The 18803-nt window shown below is 41.9% G+C and overlaps 2 protein-coding genes across 2 annotated transcripts; one reads left to right on the top strand and one right to left on the bottom strand.

Annotated features, from left to right (window-relative positions):
* Positions 1 to 723: 723 nt before the first annotated feature.
* Positions 724 to 12317, bottom strand: SLC39A9 (solute carrier family 39 member 9). The gene is made up of 7 exons (XM_015864734.2): positions 11806 to 12317; positions 10122 to 10230; positions 8513 to 8704; positions 7849 to 7917; positions 7102 to 7187; positions 5391 to 5525; positions 724 to 4691 (listed from the first exon to the last, which is right to left on the bottom strand). Exons 1-7 carry the CDS (start codon positions 11899 to 11901, stop codon positions 4461 to 4463), a joined length of 918 nt encoding a protein of 305 aa, XP_015720220.1. The 5' UTR covers positions 11902 to 12317; the 3' UTR covers positions 724 to 4460.
* Positions 12318 to 12394: 77 nt separating this feature from the next.
* Positions 12395 to 18473, top strand: ERH (ERH mRNA splicing and mitosis factor). The gene is given in 5 exon segments (XM_015864735.2): positions 12395 to 12518; positions 12521 to 12543; positions 14510 to 14597; positions 15787 to 15907; positions 17976 to 18473. Coding segments are annotated over 5 exon segments (444 nt in total). The 5' UTR covers positions 12395 to 12409; the 3' UTR covers positions 18079 to 18473.
* Positions 18474 to 18803: the final 330 nt, after the last annotated feature.

An 18803-nucleotide genomic window follows, 5' to 3' on the forward strand; every position in this document is an offset into this window, starting at 1 on the left:
TGAGCTACCAGAATAACAGCAGAATATCAGCTGAGATGCTGCTTATTGCTCAAGGCACATGCAGCTCAACCACGGCAACTGTTAGTCATGGGATTGTCACTAAACCCATAGATACTAAACCCATAGATACTAAACCTATAGACAGCAACCACAGGTGAAAGAAAAAAGTCCTTTTGCTGTTGAAGTACTAAATCCTCTCTATCAAGGGTACTGCTTGAATGGATGTGTGAAGACTCTGCTTTTGGAATAAATACTTCCCTCATCCCCTGACACTGCCATTCCTCCCTCCTCTGCAATTGGATGTCTAAAAGCCAGTCCTGCTTACAGGGCAGCTGGAGAGTACAGACACAAGACTACCTATATGCCAAGTCAAGGCAACCTTGAGAGCTTCAGAGCAACGCCAACCCCTAAGCACTCTGTGGGAGACAGAAGTTGTCAAATGCCCCTCTTAAGCAGAGCTGTCAAATTATGTCTGTATTTATGTCTCTGAAATCATTCACTCCATGTCTAACCTGACATGCCAGACTGCCTCCCAACATGCAGTTTCACGCTTCTGATTTCCAAGCGGTGCTCACGTATTACGAAGGGAAGCTGCAAACACAATTACACAGAAAATAAATGGCATCGTCTGCAATGCTCGCATCCCATTTAAGACCGTCATTTCTCTTTGCAGGAGCTGTCACAAAAGCCCGCTTATAGTAAATGAAAAAGCCAACTCCGAAGCACTGCACCTAGTAAAAATTTAATATAATAAAACAAATTGAAAACCGCAACATTATTTTATAACCATTCACAATTAAAGTGGAAAAATTATAAGGCAGCCATTCATGGAATGATTTTGTGTACAAATGGTTGGGAAAATGAGACATTAAAATTACAGTTCCATACAAGGAGTCAGGTAAATGAGCACGCCATGTTCTGCCCTGGAAAGCCAAGGCTGCTAAGAGATGGAAGGAAATTAGAGAAAAAAATAATTGATTTCTATTTTTTAAAGAAGTCTGAAGTGAACAGGAACCTGAAACTCCAACCTTCCCACCACAACACAACCACTTCTCCTCCCACCCCATAATAATCATGTCCTCCACCCCCGAAGTCCCACAGCAAACAGCACAGAACAGGAAGAGCAGCAGCTGCATTAATTCCACAGCATCTGTTACTCTGCATGAAGCTGCTAACCACACCGACACCTCTGCTACTGTCAAAAGAAGGCTCTGAACCAGCTCCTGGATAAACACGGTAGTTTTCCTGGGTCTCCTTAAACTTTTTCTAACACAATCCAGCTGGAAATGGTTCTTTGAAGTCAGAATTAACAGCAGGTTTTTGCATTCAGCTCCTGGCCATTTGACATCACAGGGAATCATTAGCAAAAGCTCCTGTCTTGGTGTGACACCCTCACACAAGCTGATGACAGAGCAGCTTCAGCACCCACCATCAGGTGCTGAAAAACCTATTTCCCTTTTTTTAAATAACGTGAACAACAGAATAATTACAACAGTATGGAAAGTACCCGAATGCACTGAGATGAAGAGAAGCACAGCTTTACCTTCAGTTTCTACTGCCCATTAAGAAATCATTAACTGGGAAAAGAAAAACAAAAAACACACACACAGAAAAAACAACCCCAAAGCCAGTTAATGAGAAGATGATCAATTTCCTGGAGGGATTTACAGATAAAAGGGGGGAAATGCCTGGCACTTGGTTAGTGCTATCTGCTAGACCTACTGCCACCTACCTCATAGTGTAAACACAAGCAGACATGGCCATTACAGAGAGAGTGAAGAGGAATTTGCTTGCACCGAGGTCCCCTGAGGAGTAGAAAATGATACCAGATGGCCTTGACTACGTGCAGTACTGATTTACTGTGACAGATGGGAAGATAGGTAAGAATGGGGAAATGATAAAATATGGTACTTCATTAACTCATTAAAATACTCTGCTGCAAGAAAATAATCGTCTATGTGGAACAGCTTGAAAAGGTTCAGTCATTTATGATCTTATATTCTCCCTATGACATAACCAGAAGTTTCCTCAGTCACCGCAGCTTCAGCTGTTATCAGACATAACAGTTCAACTCAAGAAACAACGGAGGCAGCAAAAAGAAAATATCTGCTACTTCTAGACAGATATGAAAACAATCACAATGGTCTCATATCACTTGAGTGCCAAACTGAAAACTATGTTATCAGACTTCCTTGTGCCAATTTTAAGTCATCGGTGTTTTAATATAACATCTCTCACCTACTGCTATACCCTGGCCAATAGTCCATGACTCACTGACTCTGATTTGTTACAGATCTTGAAGCTCTCCAGCTTCTGGAAACAGTTTGGTTATGTGGAAGAACTGAGTAAGGTAAAATAGTGAGATCATAAAGGAAGAAGGTAATGAAGGGGAAATAAGGAAAAACACTGGGAATTCTGGTGTAAATATCCCTGTGTTACCATTCACATCATACGCAGCAGCCTGTCACTGAACTTTTTAACAGGTAACTTACTTGTAAGTCACTATCTGACAATATGTATGTTGTAAAAAATGTTTCAAGACTTCATCCACACCACTAATTTCACAGTTGTAAATCAGCAAAAAATTAACTTTTGAAGGTCTAATGTCAGAAATGCTTGTTCAGGCCTGATAAATCAAGTCTATCTAAAGAATAATGTCTTGTGGAAGAAGGTAAGTTCTACTTATTTTGCACTATTTTCCAATTAACCCCCTGCAAAACACACAAATGAATAAAGTACTCAAGGAGATAATCACCAGGTACAAACACACTTCGGTTGTTACAAAGCCAACAGATAGAGCAACCACTACCCCAAGAGCCAGGACATTATCATTACTGACCTGGTAGACAATTAGGAAAATGACAAAACATAAGTTAAGAGGCACGATGGCCTGTGTAGTATAAGTAATAAATGGCATGAAAGAGACACGGCCATTCAAACTGAAACAATAAGCACTTCAGGAGAAATATTTCAAGCCTTGAAAATCCATATAAAAAAAAACTATTTGGCAATGTTATCTTTAAAAAGTGCAGAAAAATACAGCTTAAAAAGGGTACAGCATTAAAAAGTTTGCCCCTAAAGCATCGAGTCTGTGCACATCGTGCATTCCTGACTTTTCAACGCACTACAGTTATTGAAGAATATAATTTGCATAAGATGAAAGGTGCCTGACAAAAACAAACCAAAAATGCCGTGCCTTGGAAAGGGATGATCTTTTAGCACCCATTTGCACTGAGAGGCATCAGCAGTTGGCAAGAAGTCCTCGAGTAGTTTCACCAGACTAATGAGCATCAGTAAGAGGTGAATGTGAGATTCCCAAAGGAAAAGCAAAATGCCAAACAGGGCCACTGAAAACCCACCAGGTTTTGCTTGTCTGGTTGTTCTTTTTGTTTGTTTAGAACTGCTTCAGAAACACTTTGCGCTCTATCGTAACATATTTACCTATAGATCTTATTATGTTAGCCTTAGTATATTTTATTGAATGGAGAAAAACAACAAAAAGAAAACAACACATGCCCCCACTGATGTCAGTGGTTCAGACTCTTGAAAGTGAGCTGGTAAAGTTCTGTGGTCCCTCATCAGTTATTTCCATCAGATTTCTACTCCTCAGAGTCCAGAAGAGCTGGATTTCAAAGGACAACATGGATCTCTCTCACAAGTAGCAGGAGTGTAATCACAGAACCAAATTCCTAATACCTGCTAACGTTTTTGGTGCCTATACTTTACATGGCAGAAGAAAATATTGCCTGTTTCAAACTTATTAACAACTGTACGAACAATCAAAGTGACGCTCTCCTTGCTTCTATTTTTTATCCTAATCAATTGAATACACTGAAAAATTTGTTTTTTCGTAGCCTGTTGATTTCCTACTCTAACATTACACTTCTATAGCACTTCTTTCCTATCAATGACACCTGTTACAACAGCACCGTTGTCCAGAGCTCTGAGTGTAGCCCACTCCTGTAATACAATTAATGATGAACATTACAAGAACCATTTGCATTGTCAAGACGACATGGATTCAGTGGGGGGAGAGTCCCCTTCTTCATTAGTAAGACTTCAATCTCTCAAAAGGCAGCCGTTCTTTGTTAATCTTCTCAGCTGTGAAAGCTCAATTGCAGGATGCTTTGGTGATTCCGATTTCACGATGAGTCACTACGTTCTTCCCCACTCACCTTTCTTAAACTCCAAATTCCATCTTCCCTGAGAATAGGGCCATAAGTAACAACTAAAATAGCAAATGTCTTCAGAAAAGTTTCACAGAATTTATGTCCGGCTGCCAAAGTACCTTTTGCTATACTAAAAATTTTCCCAGTATTCCTCATTTTGCAATCAAGGTTCCCTCTGAACTCCATGAAGTAGATGGGATGGATGATGGATAAGACAGACAATGAGAAAGGGAGCAGCTGACATTTACTGCTCATGTCAGATCAAGGAGAAGACCGGTGAAATTTGAGCTTTTAGTGATGGTGTCCAATGGACAAAACTAGAGGAATAAGGCATCCTAAAACCAGGGCTGCCACCTCCAGACGGTTGAGTCCTTTTCCTCCGGTTGATTCAGGTCTGTGGCTATGCGCGATTCCTCCTACTTCTGGGAGGACATGAACTGTGGCAACGTAAAGAAAGGTCCCAGCAGAAAAAAGCATAGCCACTCCAGTGGCATTGACTTCTGAAAGGGCCTCTTTGCTGCTCTGTGGAATTGAAATGAAAACACAAAGAGAAAAAAAATCAGGATACGCAGAAGTTCTTCAATCAATAATAAAGAAATCCTATAAAGGTTCAGACACAGTAGGATTTTCATCAACTTTAAGCTGTTATCGCTGTGAGTGAATTAAAGTGTTGCTTAGTGTCTTGCACCTCACATGTGGCAACTGGAATTCTGAAGCTGATGAGAAACAAAGTGTGTTATGAAAAATATAAGGTTCAGACTGCAAAACCATAAACTGAGGAACGCCAGACCGACTCTCCTTCTAAACAGTGTTCAATAACATGTTACCCTTTCAATATCTGCAGGTGGTGAGAGCAAGAATTGCCAGATTTAAGCCCCAACCATTCTCTCGGTATTTCATGTGTTATATGATTACATACATTGAGCTGTTAAGCACAACAGGCAGAAAGGAAAAAAAAAAAGACAGAAATCAGTCTTCTAAAAAAACCCAACAAACTACATATAGGTACTGTATATTTGGTTCTGATTGAATGCCATTGTTTTTTGTTTGCTTGTTTCCCATACTTACATTGCTACCATTTTATCTATTAAAAATAAAGAATACTGCTCCCGCTGAGTTCTTCAGGCAATTCAGAATTGTATTTCATGAACTTTATTTGATGTTCATTTCCCAACTTGACCACTAATCCACATTTCAGGCAGAACAGAATCACAGACCTACCTTACTTAGCCCTAAGTATGTCACCATGGACATAACAGGTGCTGCCAATGCAAAGACCAGCAAGTGTTTTCTAATTCGATTCCGTTCCAGCCCAGCATGCATCAGGAAGGAAACCAGGCCAAAGGCAGCTGGTGCCTGCAGAAACAGAACAAAACAATTATACACCAGTAATACAACCCCTTCTAAAGTAACCTGAAAGACAATAAGAGAACTTACTCCACCTAAATGCACTGAAGTATGACTTACTCCACTTAAATGCACTGAATTGGAAGAAATTCAGGGAAAGAATGTATATTTTCAGTTAAGTCCAATAAACGGAATTCTACATAACACCCCTTCTTAAGAATGTTTGTTGTAATGGAAACCCATATTCTGCCTATCATTTAAATAAGCTACAGCCCACAATCTGTTTACTACAACACCAATGAATGAAAACTATAACAAAAGCCACAGATCTATTTAATTCTTCAGAGAAAAGGAAACAGGAGATGTGAGCTACAAAATGCTCTCCCCTCTTAGGAAACTGATGTTCTAGCTCTGTGTTATGACTCATCTCTTTTGGGGTAGTAACACACAAGGCCACAAAACATATACCCGTTTAATACCAACTATTTACTGATAGATTTCATGGGATAAACCTTCTTCCAAAACTGTGCAATTGCACTATTTAAGAAGACAGAGACTTTGAATTTTAAGAATAACTAAAGCAAAATTTCACTTGACACTAGCCACAAAGTAAGATTCACAGGAAGATGCAACACTGTTAGCACTGCCTCTGAAGTGGGTTGCATAAAGAACCATTTACTGCAGGAACAGTGAACGAAAGACATTCTAGATCAGAATTTCCTAACATTTTGGACAGTTGCACAAGCAAGACTTTAGTTGAATGTATGACTAAGTACTGTAGTATGTATATGTGCTGCTGTAAGTCATGCACATCAGCACACATCTGGAACCTACAGTCAACATACATTCTTGCATAAACACTAAGAAAGCTCTTCTTTTAAACATCATTTTCCCATGAGAAACTGTTTATGAGTTTTTTCCTGCAGATGTGACTGATTTTAAAGCTGCTTCAATAACAGAGGTTAACCAGAAGCTTTCTTTAGTTTTCCAATATTAAGCAGGCTCAGAAGACTTAACACTGCAAACTGCAAAACCTTTCATTACATAAATATCCTTTCCATTTTCTGGGCAATAGAGGCAAAATAAACAAACAAACAAAAAACAACCCTAAAACCTGTTTGATGAACACAAAACCACATTCTCTCCTTGAATACACCAGCACATGCTCCTGCGGTCAACCTCCAGAACTTTGAGTGCATCTCTTACAGCAGTAATTCTGTAGATGTAGCAGGAAAATGAAAAACAAGCAGCACACAAATGCTGACACCACCATCAAAAACAGCAGCTTCAAATAACATAACGTGATGCTGACACATTTCTTCTCTCATCGCTTCTGAGAGACAGTCCTGTTTGCCACTGCACAAGGTAGGCAGCATCAAGTATCAATTTCTTCTCATTCAGACTTACCACCCATTATTTGCTATTCTGTCAGACATCACAGTCATGCATTTTGGTCCTTGAAGTTGTATCACTAATGTGTTAATTTACAGATTACATCATTAAGGACACTTCAGAGCTTGACTAACTGTATGTTTTAATTTGTCTTTCAAAGAACAAAATACATGGGTTTTCGATGTCGGCTTACCTTGTGCAGCATAATTGCAACAAACACAATCAACTGGACACCGGTCTGAGAAGTAGAAGCTGCTGCACCCAATGCAACACCATCAGCTGAAAGAAGAATAAGAATTCCTGAATTACTCCTTCATCTAAATTTCAGCTTCCCCCCACAGTGGCTGGCAGTAGAAAACATTTGAAAAGCCTTGCTGCTCAAAATTCTATCAACACAAATAGCCCCACACATCATTCACTCCCCACTGCCTCTTTACGCACAATTACAATTACATAGATAATGAATAACTACAACATCAGCACGGGTTATACAGAACCCTTTCAATCCCTACAAGTCAACATGTATGTGTTTCAGTTAAATATTTATGCTCTACTCTATAAACTCCTTTCTCCTCACAAGATTGTCCTTGGTTTATTTTGGCAATGCGTCATACTACATATCAAATGCTTAAACATATATTAAAATATAGAAGATAAAGAAGCCAGCAAAGAATTGCACAGGCAGGAATTAAGCACCACATGAAATTATAGATGGGAAAAATAAAGGAGAGAAAACACAGCACTTGAATGTAATTCCATTAAAAACACTGAGTGTTGGAGTGTGTTTTCTCAGTCGGTTTTGATGGGGAATGTTGATTTTTTTGTTGTTGGTATTGAAGACGCCATCTTCAAAACCAGAACAAGTATTTCTATCACACCTAAGACAAACTACATAGCAATGGAAGTCACCCTCGAGCTTTAACAATAGGTCCCGTGTTACCTGCAGCATGGACCACTAATCCCAGCGTTGTGGTGATTTTGGAATTGCCTGATCTTGCAGCTTCTGGATCTGAAAGGGTCGTGAAGAAAGCAAAGGTAAAAGAATAAATACACAAATTAAACTGGAAGAAGAAAAAAATCTCAATATTGCTACACATCTCTACCAGTGATAAACAGCTTAGAAAGTTGCATTTGAAACTATCAGTTTTTTGCATTTCTGCATTAAATTTAAATATCTTTCTTTATAATGTGCATCTCTAACACAGACCACAGTCAATATTCTCCTGCTATTTGCTCTGATGAGAGACACACAAAAGGGTCACAATACGTACAAAGCACAGATTTTGTCAGAAGCCTTCTGGGAAGCCAAAAAATAAATGGGTTATACTGCAAAACAGACAATAACTCAAGTGTAAAGACACTCTCCGCACCCATACGTGCTTGCACAGTTATTTTACATTAATGAAGCACACTCATCAATTTTGCTGGATTCCAGAAAAGATTTCCAGCACAAACATTTTAAACGGCTCCTGCTCTAAGTTCATACAGCACCTACTGAAAATCTGGCTGTGACTGGTCAAATTAAATCCCAGTAGCATTCATGAAACTGCACCTTGCTAATATGAAGTAATGAGCAAGAGTAACTGAAGGGTTTCTTTACTCACCATCTGTTGAGTGTACATGAGAGCTGCCTATCTGGTCAACCAGAAGCATGAAGACAAAGCCAAGGACAAGTGAAACACCAATGTATGCGTGCAACCTGGAATGGTCATGGCCATACTCATGTACAACAGCAATTTCGGCGACCTTCTCAGACTCCATCACATGCTGCATCTCACTTGCTGGGTGATGCTTCCCTGCAGCATGCAAACAAACAGGTTAGGAGACAGCAGACTAACGTGAGGCCATCACTTTTTTCCTCCTCTGCTCAGTGTTCCTCACGCACTCTCAGACAACGCACAGCAGTCACTGCTTCATAGTTTTCTTAGCCCAGTTTCCCAGGATAGCATACATTTATCTGCTTTAACAAAGTTCTCAGTTTCCAGCTGATGTAAGTGAAGAATTCCTTCTTCTACCAACTCCCAGAAACACACTGTTAGAAAGGTACAAGCAAAGATGAGGAATAAAGAATTTTCAGTTAAGTCCCCAACTGCTGCATAGCACAGAGCACAGATTCAATTTCCCAGTTTCAGACTCCATGATCATCTGAATCATATATTCTTTCTAAACCCCTACAAACTCTACTAGAGACAAGCCATCACGAAAGCCCTTTGGGTGATGCAGAACAGGAATTTTATGCTCCTTGGTGTGCTTTTTTACAATAAACAATTGTACTTCCATGGCATGGAAGCCCCTTTACACACTGTAAGTGCTATTCAAATGTTTCCAGTGGGAGAAAAGACACAGTAAATCTACTTCCACATCTGGTACCCCAAAGCTAAGTCAGATGTTTGAATTGCATGCTATATTCCAAGGCCCTGAGTTACCTATCATTCAGTACAAGTTGCCTCCATTCCAGAGCAGTGAAAATACTTACAACCCTACCTATAAATCCCTTTAATGTTCTGATAGGAAACCATTTCTTCTTTTTGCTAGACCCAATGATAATATATGATATAATTACTGACATCCCCAATGCCTCCCCCCTTCCCCTCCTGAAGCATATACTATAAAAATTGTAGCTCTAAGCATCTGGATGTAGATATGAACACAATTATGCAGGTGTTCATATTAATTGCATTTACTACTAGTCGTATCATTAAAGTAAAATCTATTTCACTTAGTACTAAAATGAAATGGAGAGCAAAGCCACAGCTACAGCTCATTAGAGACATCCTACACCACAGCACGCAAGTTACTGTACATGAAAGCTAACCTACAAAAAAGCAAGAGCAAATAGCCCACAATCTCAGCCTCCCCCAGCGGCATCCCTACATCTCTTCTCCAAGGTTTCAGTGAAAGTTTAACCCTCTCCATAATAAAAAACATTACACATAACCTACTGTAACGGGCTGTGATTCTATGTTGTACAATACAACAGACATGCAAATAGCTAAATTGCTCAGCAAGAATCACAGCTTGATGGTGCTCCTCTGTCAAACGACCAGGAACATGCAACATTTTACCTTTAGCAGTGATTATATGCTGCATTTGCTGTGAAACTCCCTGCCAATCTCAAGTTAAAAGCCCTAAAAGCAGACCCTGGTCAGTCATAAAAGTATGGCCTGGATTATCTTGAACAAGGCCATCCACAGACACAGTTTTTGTTCTTACCCTCCAAAATGTCTTCATAAAGTGCATGTACTCCTTCTGGCACAATGACAGCCAAGGCAGTTCCACACAGCAGCCCGGCACCCAGAACAGTCACCAACTTTAATCTCTCCTGCAAGCAAGCACAAAACAAGTATTACCTTTAAGCAGGACGGTGCTTCCCTTACCCTCTCCTATTAGTAGAGTTGAAGGCGCACAAAACCTACTCCTAATTCTTATTCAAGGGTGAACATATCCAAGGTAGAAAATGGCTAAGTCTTGCAGAGGTCACTTCTATTCACTTCTTAATAGCCCACAACATACTGAATAATGTAATAGTGAACATTTTGATCCTTTTGACCCTTATAATAATAACTGGCTACCGTATATCTGTGGTAGAACAATCATCTCACACACACGGGGAGACATGTGTCACCACATACAAACGTTGACTACCAAAGTCCTGGAAACAAAGGTCAACATTCAAATGATGGGAAACCACTGGCAGCACGTTGCATTACGCCATCTGTTCTCTCACCCTGCTGCAGTGACACGTTGGTTAATCTCACCTAAAGAGGTGACGTTCACATTGAAAAAGCAGGAGGCTCTTGAGAGAAGCACGGCTACCATTCTGAAAGCAAGTCACATGGGATCAGGTTGCCCACAGAGGTGGTGGATGCCCCATCCCTGCAGACAAGATCAGGTTGGACAGCACTCTGAGCACCCTGATCTCATTGTAGACACCCCTGTTCATTACAGGAGAGCTGGGTTAGATATCCCCTGAAGGTCCCTTCCAACTCAAACAATTACTCGATTCTATAACAGGCAGCAAATTTGCACAAAGTCCTTTGGATGCTTCAGGGCAAGACTGAATACTGACGGGTAAGAAGGCAGCTGTGCAGTCTTGAAGTTACGTAAGGGAATTTCTATCAAAGCATCAAACAAAGCAGCAGCAGAACAGAACCAGACTAATGCTTACACAAAGATGTCAGGGTATATTCTGACATTTCAATACATTTAGTGGGCTACATTGATAGCAAAATTAACAGACTTCCCTTCTACGCTGTTCATTCTAGTGCTCCCAAAGCATCCACTGCGCTGGTAATCACAAGACCAAAGGGCAGGTTCAACAGTCTCTGTGATTCAGTGGATTCTAGTCTCCATAAATAGCACTGATCCCAGTAAAAATGGGAAACCTCTCATAAGAGGGCTCCTACTGCCTTAGAACAACTGAACTGTCACTCTATCACACCTTTATAATGGAAAAAATAATAATTAGAAAAACCCTACATTGGCATTAAAGGATGTTGGGTCCAGAATCTACAACTTTAATAACTTTGACATATAATCTCTCATATGCATCCAGGTGTATTGACTTCTATACTGCTCGTACCCTCATTCCATTCTCTATAGAGCCTCTTCCTCCCTTTTAGCAATACATTACACAGCCACAACACCCATCAAAAAGAAAGTTCTGAGATACACGGGGCAGTAACACAACTTGAGCTGTGAACAAGGAGAGACAGTTTGCCTTGTCAGCAACACAGAGTCCAAACTAAACCGTGAACCCAAACAAAACGTCCTGACAACGTTTTCTGAATTGAGAAGCCCACAGACACACCGTGACTTAACCTGCCACCTCAGCGGTTCCTAATGCAGCCTGTAGCCCTGCACAGGGCCCAAGGTGCTTTGGGCGAAGCCGTCTTACCTCCGAGAAGTTCACGGCCAGAGGAATAATCCCCGCCACGTAGCAGGCGACCAGCATGGCCAGGGACAGCAGGCAGATGGAGTGGAAATCATCCATGTCGCCGCTCTCTATCCGCTTCCTTCAATTGAAATTCAACAACGCCCGCCCCAGCTCGGCCCTCACGCCTCAGCCCGTGCACACGCCGAGGTCCCACGAGGGGCTCCCGGCCATGGCTGCCTGTCCCCAGCCTCAGCCCCGCGGGCCCGGGGCCTCTGTGCCGCCGACAGCAGCGCGGTCGATCGGGCCGGGATACGGGATAGGAGCGGCCCTGGGCTGAGGCAGCGGGCAGGGGTTGCAGCGGGCAGGGGTTGCAGCGGGCCGGCTGCCTGCAGGGCTGGGCCGCGGGGAGCACACCCAGCGCCACGGGCCCACGGCTGCTCAGCGGCCAAGTGGCACCGCCGCCCCGCGCTTCCTTTTCCGGGGCCCTGCTCCCTCACCCGCCGCCCTACTTCAAGATGGCGGACGAGGCGAGCGAGAGAGGAGCCCTCACCAAAGATGGCCGCCAGCCAATCGGCACCCACCTCCCTCCCGCCATCCTCAGCGAGCCGCCGTGCGCGGGGCACGCATGCGCGGAGGCGCTCTGGCACCGGTGCCTCTATGGTCGGCCGTTAGCGCGGCGCTTCCGGTGGGCGCGGGGCGTTGTGGGGGATCGTGGGGCGGCTGTCAGGCGGCGGTTGATCGGCGGAGCGGAGCGTCATGGTGAGCACACGGCTGCGGTCTGAGCGGCACCGGCACCGTGCGGGCGCTTCAGATCATATCATAGGATCATGGTTTGTGCGGGTCGGAAGGGACCTTAGAGATCACCGAGTCCAACCCCCGGGATTCGAGCCCTGTGCAGCAGAGCGGCACTTCTACCACTTGTGCCACAGGGGGATTCGAACCCAGGGCCTGCGGTGCTGCAAGGCGGCATTCCTACCACTGCGCCACCGGGGCTCTCGGCGCAGCCCAGGGGCGGGCGGGCGGGAGGTGTTCCCGCCACGTGCTGCCGGCTGTGTGCCCCGCTGCTTGAACGGGCCGCCATCAGGGAGCCCCCGGGCGGCCACACGGCGGCACGGTGCGCCCGGTGCCGCGGCTGGGAGCCGTTCTGCCCGGCAGTGCTTCTCCGGTGGGCCGGGAACACCCGCCATGGCCCTTGCGCGCCAGCGGAAGCTGCGGGGCCCTGCTGCTCGCCCCGCCCCAGCGCTGCGAGCGGGGATGGCGGCAGCGCGGATCCGCGCTATTTGCTTCGCTAGTCCTAAAGCACGACCGTATCCGTGCCCGGCCCGGGCTGCTGCTCGCCCTGGCCATAAGGAGAACAGCCATATGAAACCTCACGGTTTAGAAGCCCTTTATCCTGCGTCGCTCGGGCACGTGTTCAGCTGGGCATGGCGTGTATCGAAGGAAGAACAGGTCTCTGAACTTATGGTTTCTTTGCACGTCTCTGGTGGGAGATGGGCTGTTGGAGCAAAGCGTGCCACGTTATGGCTTTTTTTTTTTCCCTTAAGGTGGAAAAAATGGAAAGATTGTAAAGAAACGAGACATCACGCATTCATTCTGCAGTAGGGGTGAGCCCAGAGCAGTGATTTCAGTGCTCCAGTTAAGGTGGACAGGCTTTAAAGGCAGCTAGTAACATATCAACGTGAATATAACTTTCTTTTCTGGGCTCCTCCAAACCTCCTTCTGCCACGTTATCTAAAACAGAACTTAAAGAACTGCAAGCTGTATTCCAGGCATGGGAATAATGGCTGTATAAAAACTAGTACAGCTTTCCAACTACATTCTTTGTAAGTCTTTGTCGTTGCATTTGAGCACTGAAATGGCGTCTGCCCAAAGCATGGGTTAGAATTGTTCTGCTGGAGGCTGCTCAGTTTAAACCTGGTGATGTGCTTAGTTATACATTTCCAGTGTGACTAATATGCCGATATGAATTGTACAGGTTGCATACTCACCTCATACATTAGCATTGAAAACATTGAGTCCAATTAACAGTGCTAGAAATGCTGTTTCCTGGTGTGCTGGCAAACTTTGTGCCATATAACCTGTAAATCAGATCACAAACTGCATACGCTTCAGAAATGTTAGACAGTTTCTTAAATTACTTCCTGCACCCAACCAAAAACTATTAGAGAAATAATGCAAGCTACAGACTATACATTCATTAGTCTCTTGCAGAAGGAAGAGTTTGCAGGCTGCCATGTGGAGCAGTTATCTGTGCCATAATTAGAGTTTCAGTAGATTGCTGAAGTGTTAACATCAGCACATCTGTTTCTCAGGAAACAATCTTAAATACTAAGCAAGGATTTGTTATATAATGTGTGTTACCTTGCAGCTGAATAATTCAAAATAGCTCCTCGTGTTTAAACAACATTAATTTGGACTCTATCCTCGCTCTCTTGTTAGGATACTTAATTTCCACTTACAGCTTGCATTTGGATTGTGGTAAATAAATGCTACTAGTGGGATAGCTTTTGTACACCAACTGTATTGGCTTGCTTTCCTCTTTAGGTAGAAAATACTATTTCTGCGTTTGCTGTGGGAACAGCTATTGAATGCTGCCCAGTTTGTGCAATGGTCTGATGGCCAGAAATAGAATTATTGCTTCTTCTCCAGATGAAAAACTTTGCATTACCTGTAAAATTTCATTTATTTTTTATTTAATGTGTCGTTTTCTTGTTTTGTTTTCCAGTCTCACACAATTCTACTTGTGCAGCCTACCAAGAGGCCAGAAGGCCGAACATACGCCGACTATGAATCGGTGAATGAGTGCATGGAAGGTGGGTGCAGACACTGGAGTCTAAAACTGTTCAAATCCCATTTGACATATTCCCTTGCTTTCTCAGTAAGAGAATAAGCTGCTGTTTGTTTTCCCAAGGTAACTTGGAAAAAAAAATTGCAAAAGTATCTTATGTTTTGTTTGTTTTTTTATTTACTAATGTTTTAGCAAATTAAACATAGTTATTCTTTGTTTCTCTTTTTGGCTTAGCAAGATTGAACCATGTTCAGTTCATCAGAGTAGGCAATATTCTTGGTGGGGCTGTGCAACAGAGCTGTCTGAATGCATTTCATTTCAGGATCAGAGTCCAGCTCTCTCACTAATTTTTTGTGCTAGCCATGTAAAGGTAAGATTGCTACTGGAGATAATATATCAAAATATGTGTAATTGATAAATTATTTGCAAGCTATGGTGGCATACCTCCCAGAAACAAAGTTCTGTCTGACATTAAGACACTCAGCCTGAAGATTAAAATACTACAACTTAATATATGAAGGTTCTTGTAATGTTAAAAATTAACTCCAGAAGCCTTGAAAGATAAAACAAAAACATAGTAAAGAGCACATAAAACCACCACACCCACTGTACTACATTACTTTCAAATATACCTGAATAATTTATAGACAAGCATAAATAAAGCTTGTGTAAATTCATATACAGGCTTGTGCTGTCACTCTTACCTCACTCATCCTGTTGATGCTTTCATGAAGAATGACCTTTTCACGAGCAGCTTTATATAACAGTAGTTGTTCTTCCTCAGGTGCTTGTACAACAGAAATCAATGGAGCAATTGGTTTGTTAAAATCATCAGGAGGAGTTTCAGGTTCCATTTGGAACTTATTGTGTAGAATTCTACAGAACTTAATACTTTTTGTTCTAGATGATGATAGCGTTTCTTTTCATGCATCTTACCTGGCTTTATGGTATTGTGTTTAAATGCAAATGTCTAGAACAACAGTATTTCAACTCCGCAAAATCTGCCTACACTAATGTTGGTTTTTGTGGTAGTCACATATAAACTTTCCCTATATCTGTGGCTCCATATATGGAGAAGATAAACAAAAAACACCAGAAAAACCCCAAAAATCCTCCAAGCAAATAAGTGTGCTTGGTTTTTCTTATTTTGGGATTTTCTGTTTGCTTTCCCCAGCACTGGTGTTACTGTGTAATCATCTTTTTTTCCTCTGTAGGAGTCTGTAAAATGTATGAAGAGCATTTGAAGAGAATGAATCCCAACAGTCCATCCATTACATACGATATCAGCCAGTTGTTTGACTTCATTGATGACTTGGCAGATCTCAGCTGTCTTGTGTAAGTTTAGCTGCATGCGTCTCTTTCAATGGCTTACAGAATTCAGAAATCGTCCTTATAAATCTTCACATGTTATTAAAACTCACCAGAACCTGTTTAAATTGGGACTGGATCTGCTTTGTTTGCAGTTGATCCAATTGTTAAACAGGCAGAATGGTAAAGGAATTTTATTTGGCATATGGCAGTTATCAGTATGGTGGTAGTCTACAGAAGTCACTTGCAGTCAAGTGTTTACTTTGATTGAGATGCTGCAAAATGGAAACTTCAGTAAATCCTGAATAAGTGACTGAAGGCCCTGCCAGTCCTCCAGATATCCCCAGCTGATGGTTTGAGTGCTCTTCTGAATACATCAAAATCTCTGGTTCTTATCTGTGTGTTAAAGTTGTGGGCAAACAAAGGAGATAGGGAGTGCTTCCTATTCTGCTTGTGCTATAAAATCAAGTGCCTAATTTCAGTATTTAGAATGTAACCAACTTTGTAACTAAATCAATTAGTCCAGATCCTGGCTAGTTGCCATTCCACAAGTTCCAGAGTGATGGTTTGTGATAACAGCAGTATCAAATTTCACAGAAGTTCTGCAGGAATACAGACACAGGTCTCACACTCAACCAAAAGATCCATATATGCACGTATTGATATTTCACTTGCTATGCTCAATTTCTAGGATTTCTTTTGAAGCCTCTACATACCTGGTGTGGACATTTCTGCAACTGTACTGTTGTCTTAAATCCTAGTGCAAATGTTCTGCAGCTGCACAGTTAGTAGTGTTTGCCAATTAATTCCAGCTTAAAAAAAGAAAACACTTCTTGAAGACGAACACTGTATTCTTTTCCTTTGCATCTAGATGTACACATGGTACATCTGTTGCTGATAGAGACTTAGAACAAATGCTGTTTACCAAAGTTTTCATTTGAATAAATGAAGAACTATTACAATTTCTGCAGTTACCTTGTTCTGCTGTGTTAGATCTTCTGGTGTTACACTACTGGGCTGATGCAGTTTGAAAGGCATGCTTTGTTTTAGTATATTTAACAAATTGAAGTTAGCTACTTGTTCTAAGAAGTAGCAAATATTTTCTACTACAGACTTCTTCCTTTCTTTATTAGGATCACAAACTTAGCGACACACCAAATTCAGTTTCAACGTAAGGTTTTCCACCAGGTGGCATACATAGCACATAACATACCAGACTTGGCTTATGCTCATGGAGATCTGTAAAGTGCTTTCTATCTGGCCTTGCAATGTAACATTATGAACAGATTGGGAAAAAGAAAGAAAAATAAATAAATAAAAATCAGCAATATTTCCCAAAACTAACTTATCTTACACTGCAGTAAGATTGCAGGTGTATTGGTATGCACAAAAACTCCTTCTATAGTCTTGAATCTGCCACCAAGTTCTCTGGTACTGATGAGAAATCTTGCCAGTAGTCTACTTTTATCACCTGCCCCCAGGTAGCAAAGAAAACTAACCTGTGGGTTCTTGGTTTTAGTTTTCTTTTTATGAAGTGTCATTATTTGTTAGAGGCAAGCTCATATTTGCTGCCAGCTGACAGGAATCATTTACCATCTGCCTGTTAGCCTTTACTCTTGAAAAGTTGTGATTCTATTAATTGTTTGTTTTAAATCCAAACAGAAAAGGAACATTTGAAAAATTATGTAAGCGCTTGCTTGAAGTTAAGCTGCATGTTTGGCTCATTAAGACAATTAAATAATGTTTCATGGTGCAACTATTAGTTTTTAATCCTAAGCTCCAGAATATTAAATTGCTTTGTTTGCTTTATCCCATAAGTAATTAATTATATTCATGAATTTAAATGCAAAAATGCAGTCTCTTAATAGTCTTTGGAGTATTTAGTTCTGTTTCAGGTTCTTACTGATCTGTGGGGTAACTTCTCAGGGAGCGGGATAAATCTCTTTGATAAGAGACGATTATCATTCGCTTTGATATTACATGTGCTCTGTACGCAACTTTCTGCCTCATACACTTGAAGACACTTCATTGTTGGTGAAGTCTTTCTACTAAATGTTCTATGGAATAGACAAACATTATGTCTTTTTCTTTCTAGTTACCGTGCTGATACTCAGACATACCAACCATACAACAAAGACTGGATAAAGGAGAAGATCTACGTCCTCCTCCGCAGGCAGGCTCAGCAAGCAAGCAAATAATGGGGGCACCATCCTTACGTGGGTTTGGGGGAGGGCTTGGACAACAGGTGTGTACAGAGCGTAGTAGTGAAAGTTTTGTATTATAGTCATCCTGTTGCCATCTTGTTAAACTCTTTAGTCAGGCCTGAATGTCTTGTTAGAGATGCAAGGATTTTGTTGGATTTGACCTTTTTTTCCAGTGTAGTTGAAAAAGAAATGGCAGCATCTTCAGCAAAGTTTTAATTTGGTTGGATTTTTTCCTCCGTTCAGCTAATGGTCCTACTTTATTTGAACCCCTGGGGCTGTTCACATTGTACTTCACCACATTTATTGTACGTGCCCTTCTGTGGGGTTTCCAGTGTTTAGTTTTTTCCTCGGGGCAGTCTTAATGGGAAATAAACTACCCTTTAGTTAAATCTGAGTGCTGAATTTTTTGCTGGGGGGGGCTGTTGCCAAACAACAAACAAAGTTTTTCTTGCTTATTTGCCGAAGGAGCCTTAAAGCTCATCTGGACTGAACCATGAACCATCTGCAGTACTACATCACTGCTTAATTTCTGGCCTGCACAGTTAACTTCTCCCGCCTAGCCTCAGCTACTGTCTTTCTTGGGGGATCCATGGGAAACATAGCAACTTGCTCTTGTGCTTTAGACAAGCATCTTTTAAGAAGGATCAAGTTCATCTCTCTCAGGGAGAGATGTTAGCTAAGGACAGGCTGATGTGTCACGTCACAGACCTCATGAATAG

The sequence above is a fragment of the Coturnix japonica genome, chromosome 5, assembly GCF_001577835.2.
Source record: "Coturnix japonica isolate 7356 chromosome 5, Coturnix japonica 2.1, whole genome shotgun sequence".
Classification (NCBI taxonomy): Eukaryota; Metazoa; Chordata; class Aves; order Galliformes; family Phasianidae; genus Coturnix; species Coturnix japonica.

What these genes read in the sequence shown, in the direction of transcription:
- SLC39A9 (XM_015864734.2), bottom strand. Translation starts at nt 11,901, where the DNA reads ATGGATGATTTCCACTCCATCTGCCTGCTGTCCCTGGCCATGCTGGTC. An exon ending in ATTAGTGGTCCATGCTGCAG is followed by an intron (nt 7,188 to 7,848) that starts GTAACACGGGAC and finishes TTCTTCTTTCAG; the next exon opens with CTGATGGTGTTGCATTGGGT. An exon ending in TTGCAATTATGCTGCACAAG is followed by an intron (nt 5,526 to 7,101) that starts GTAAGCCGACAT and finishes CTGTTTCTGCAG; the next exon opens with GCACCAGCTGCCTTTGGCCT.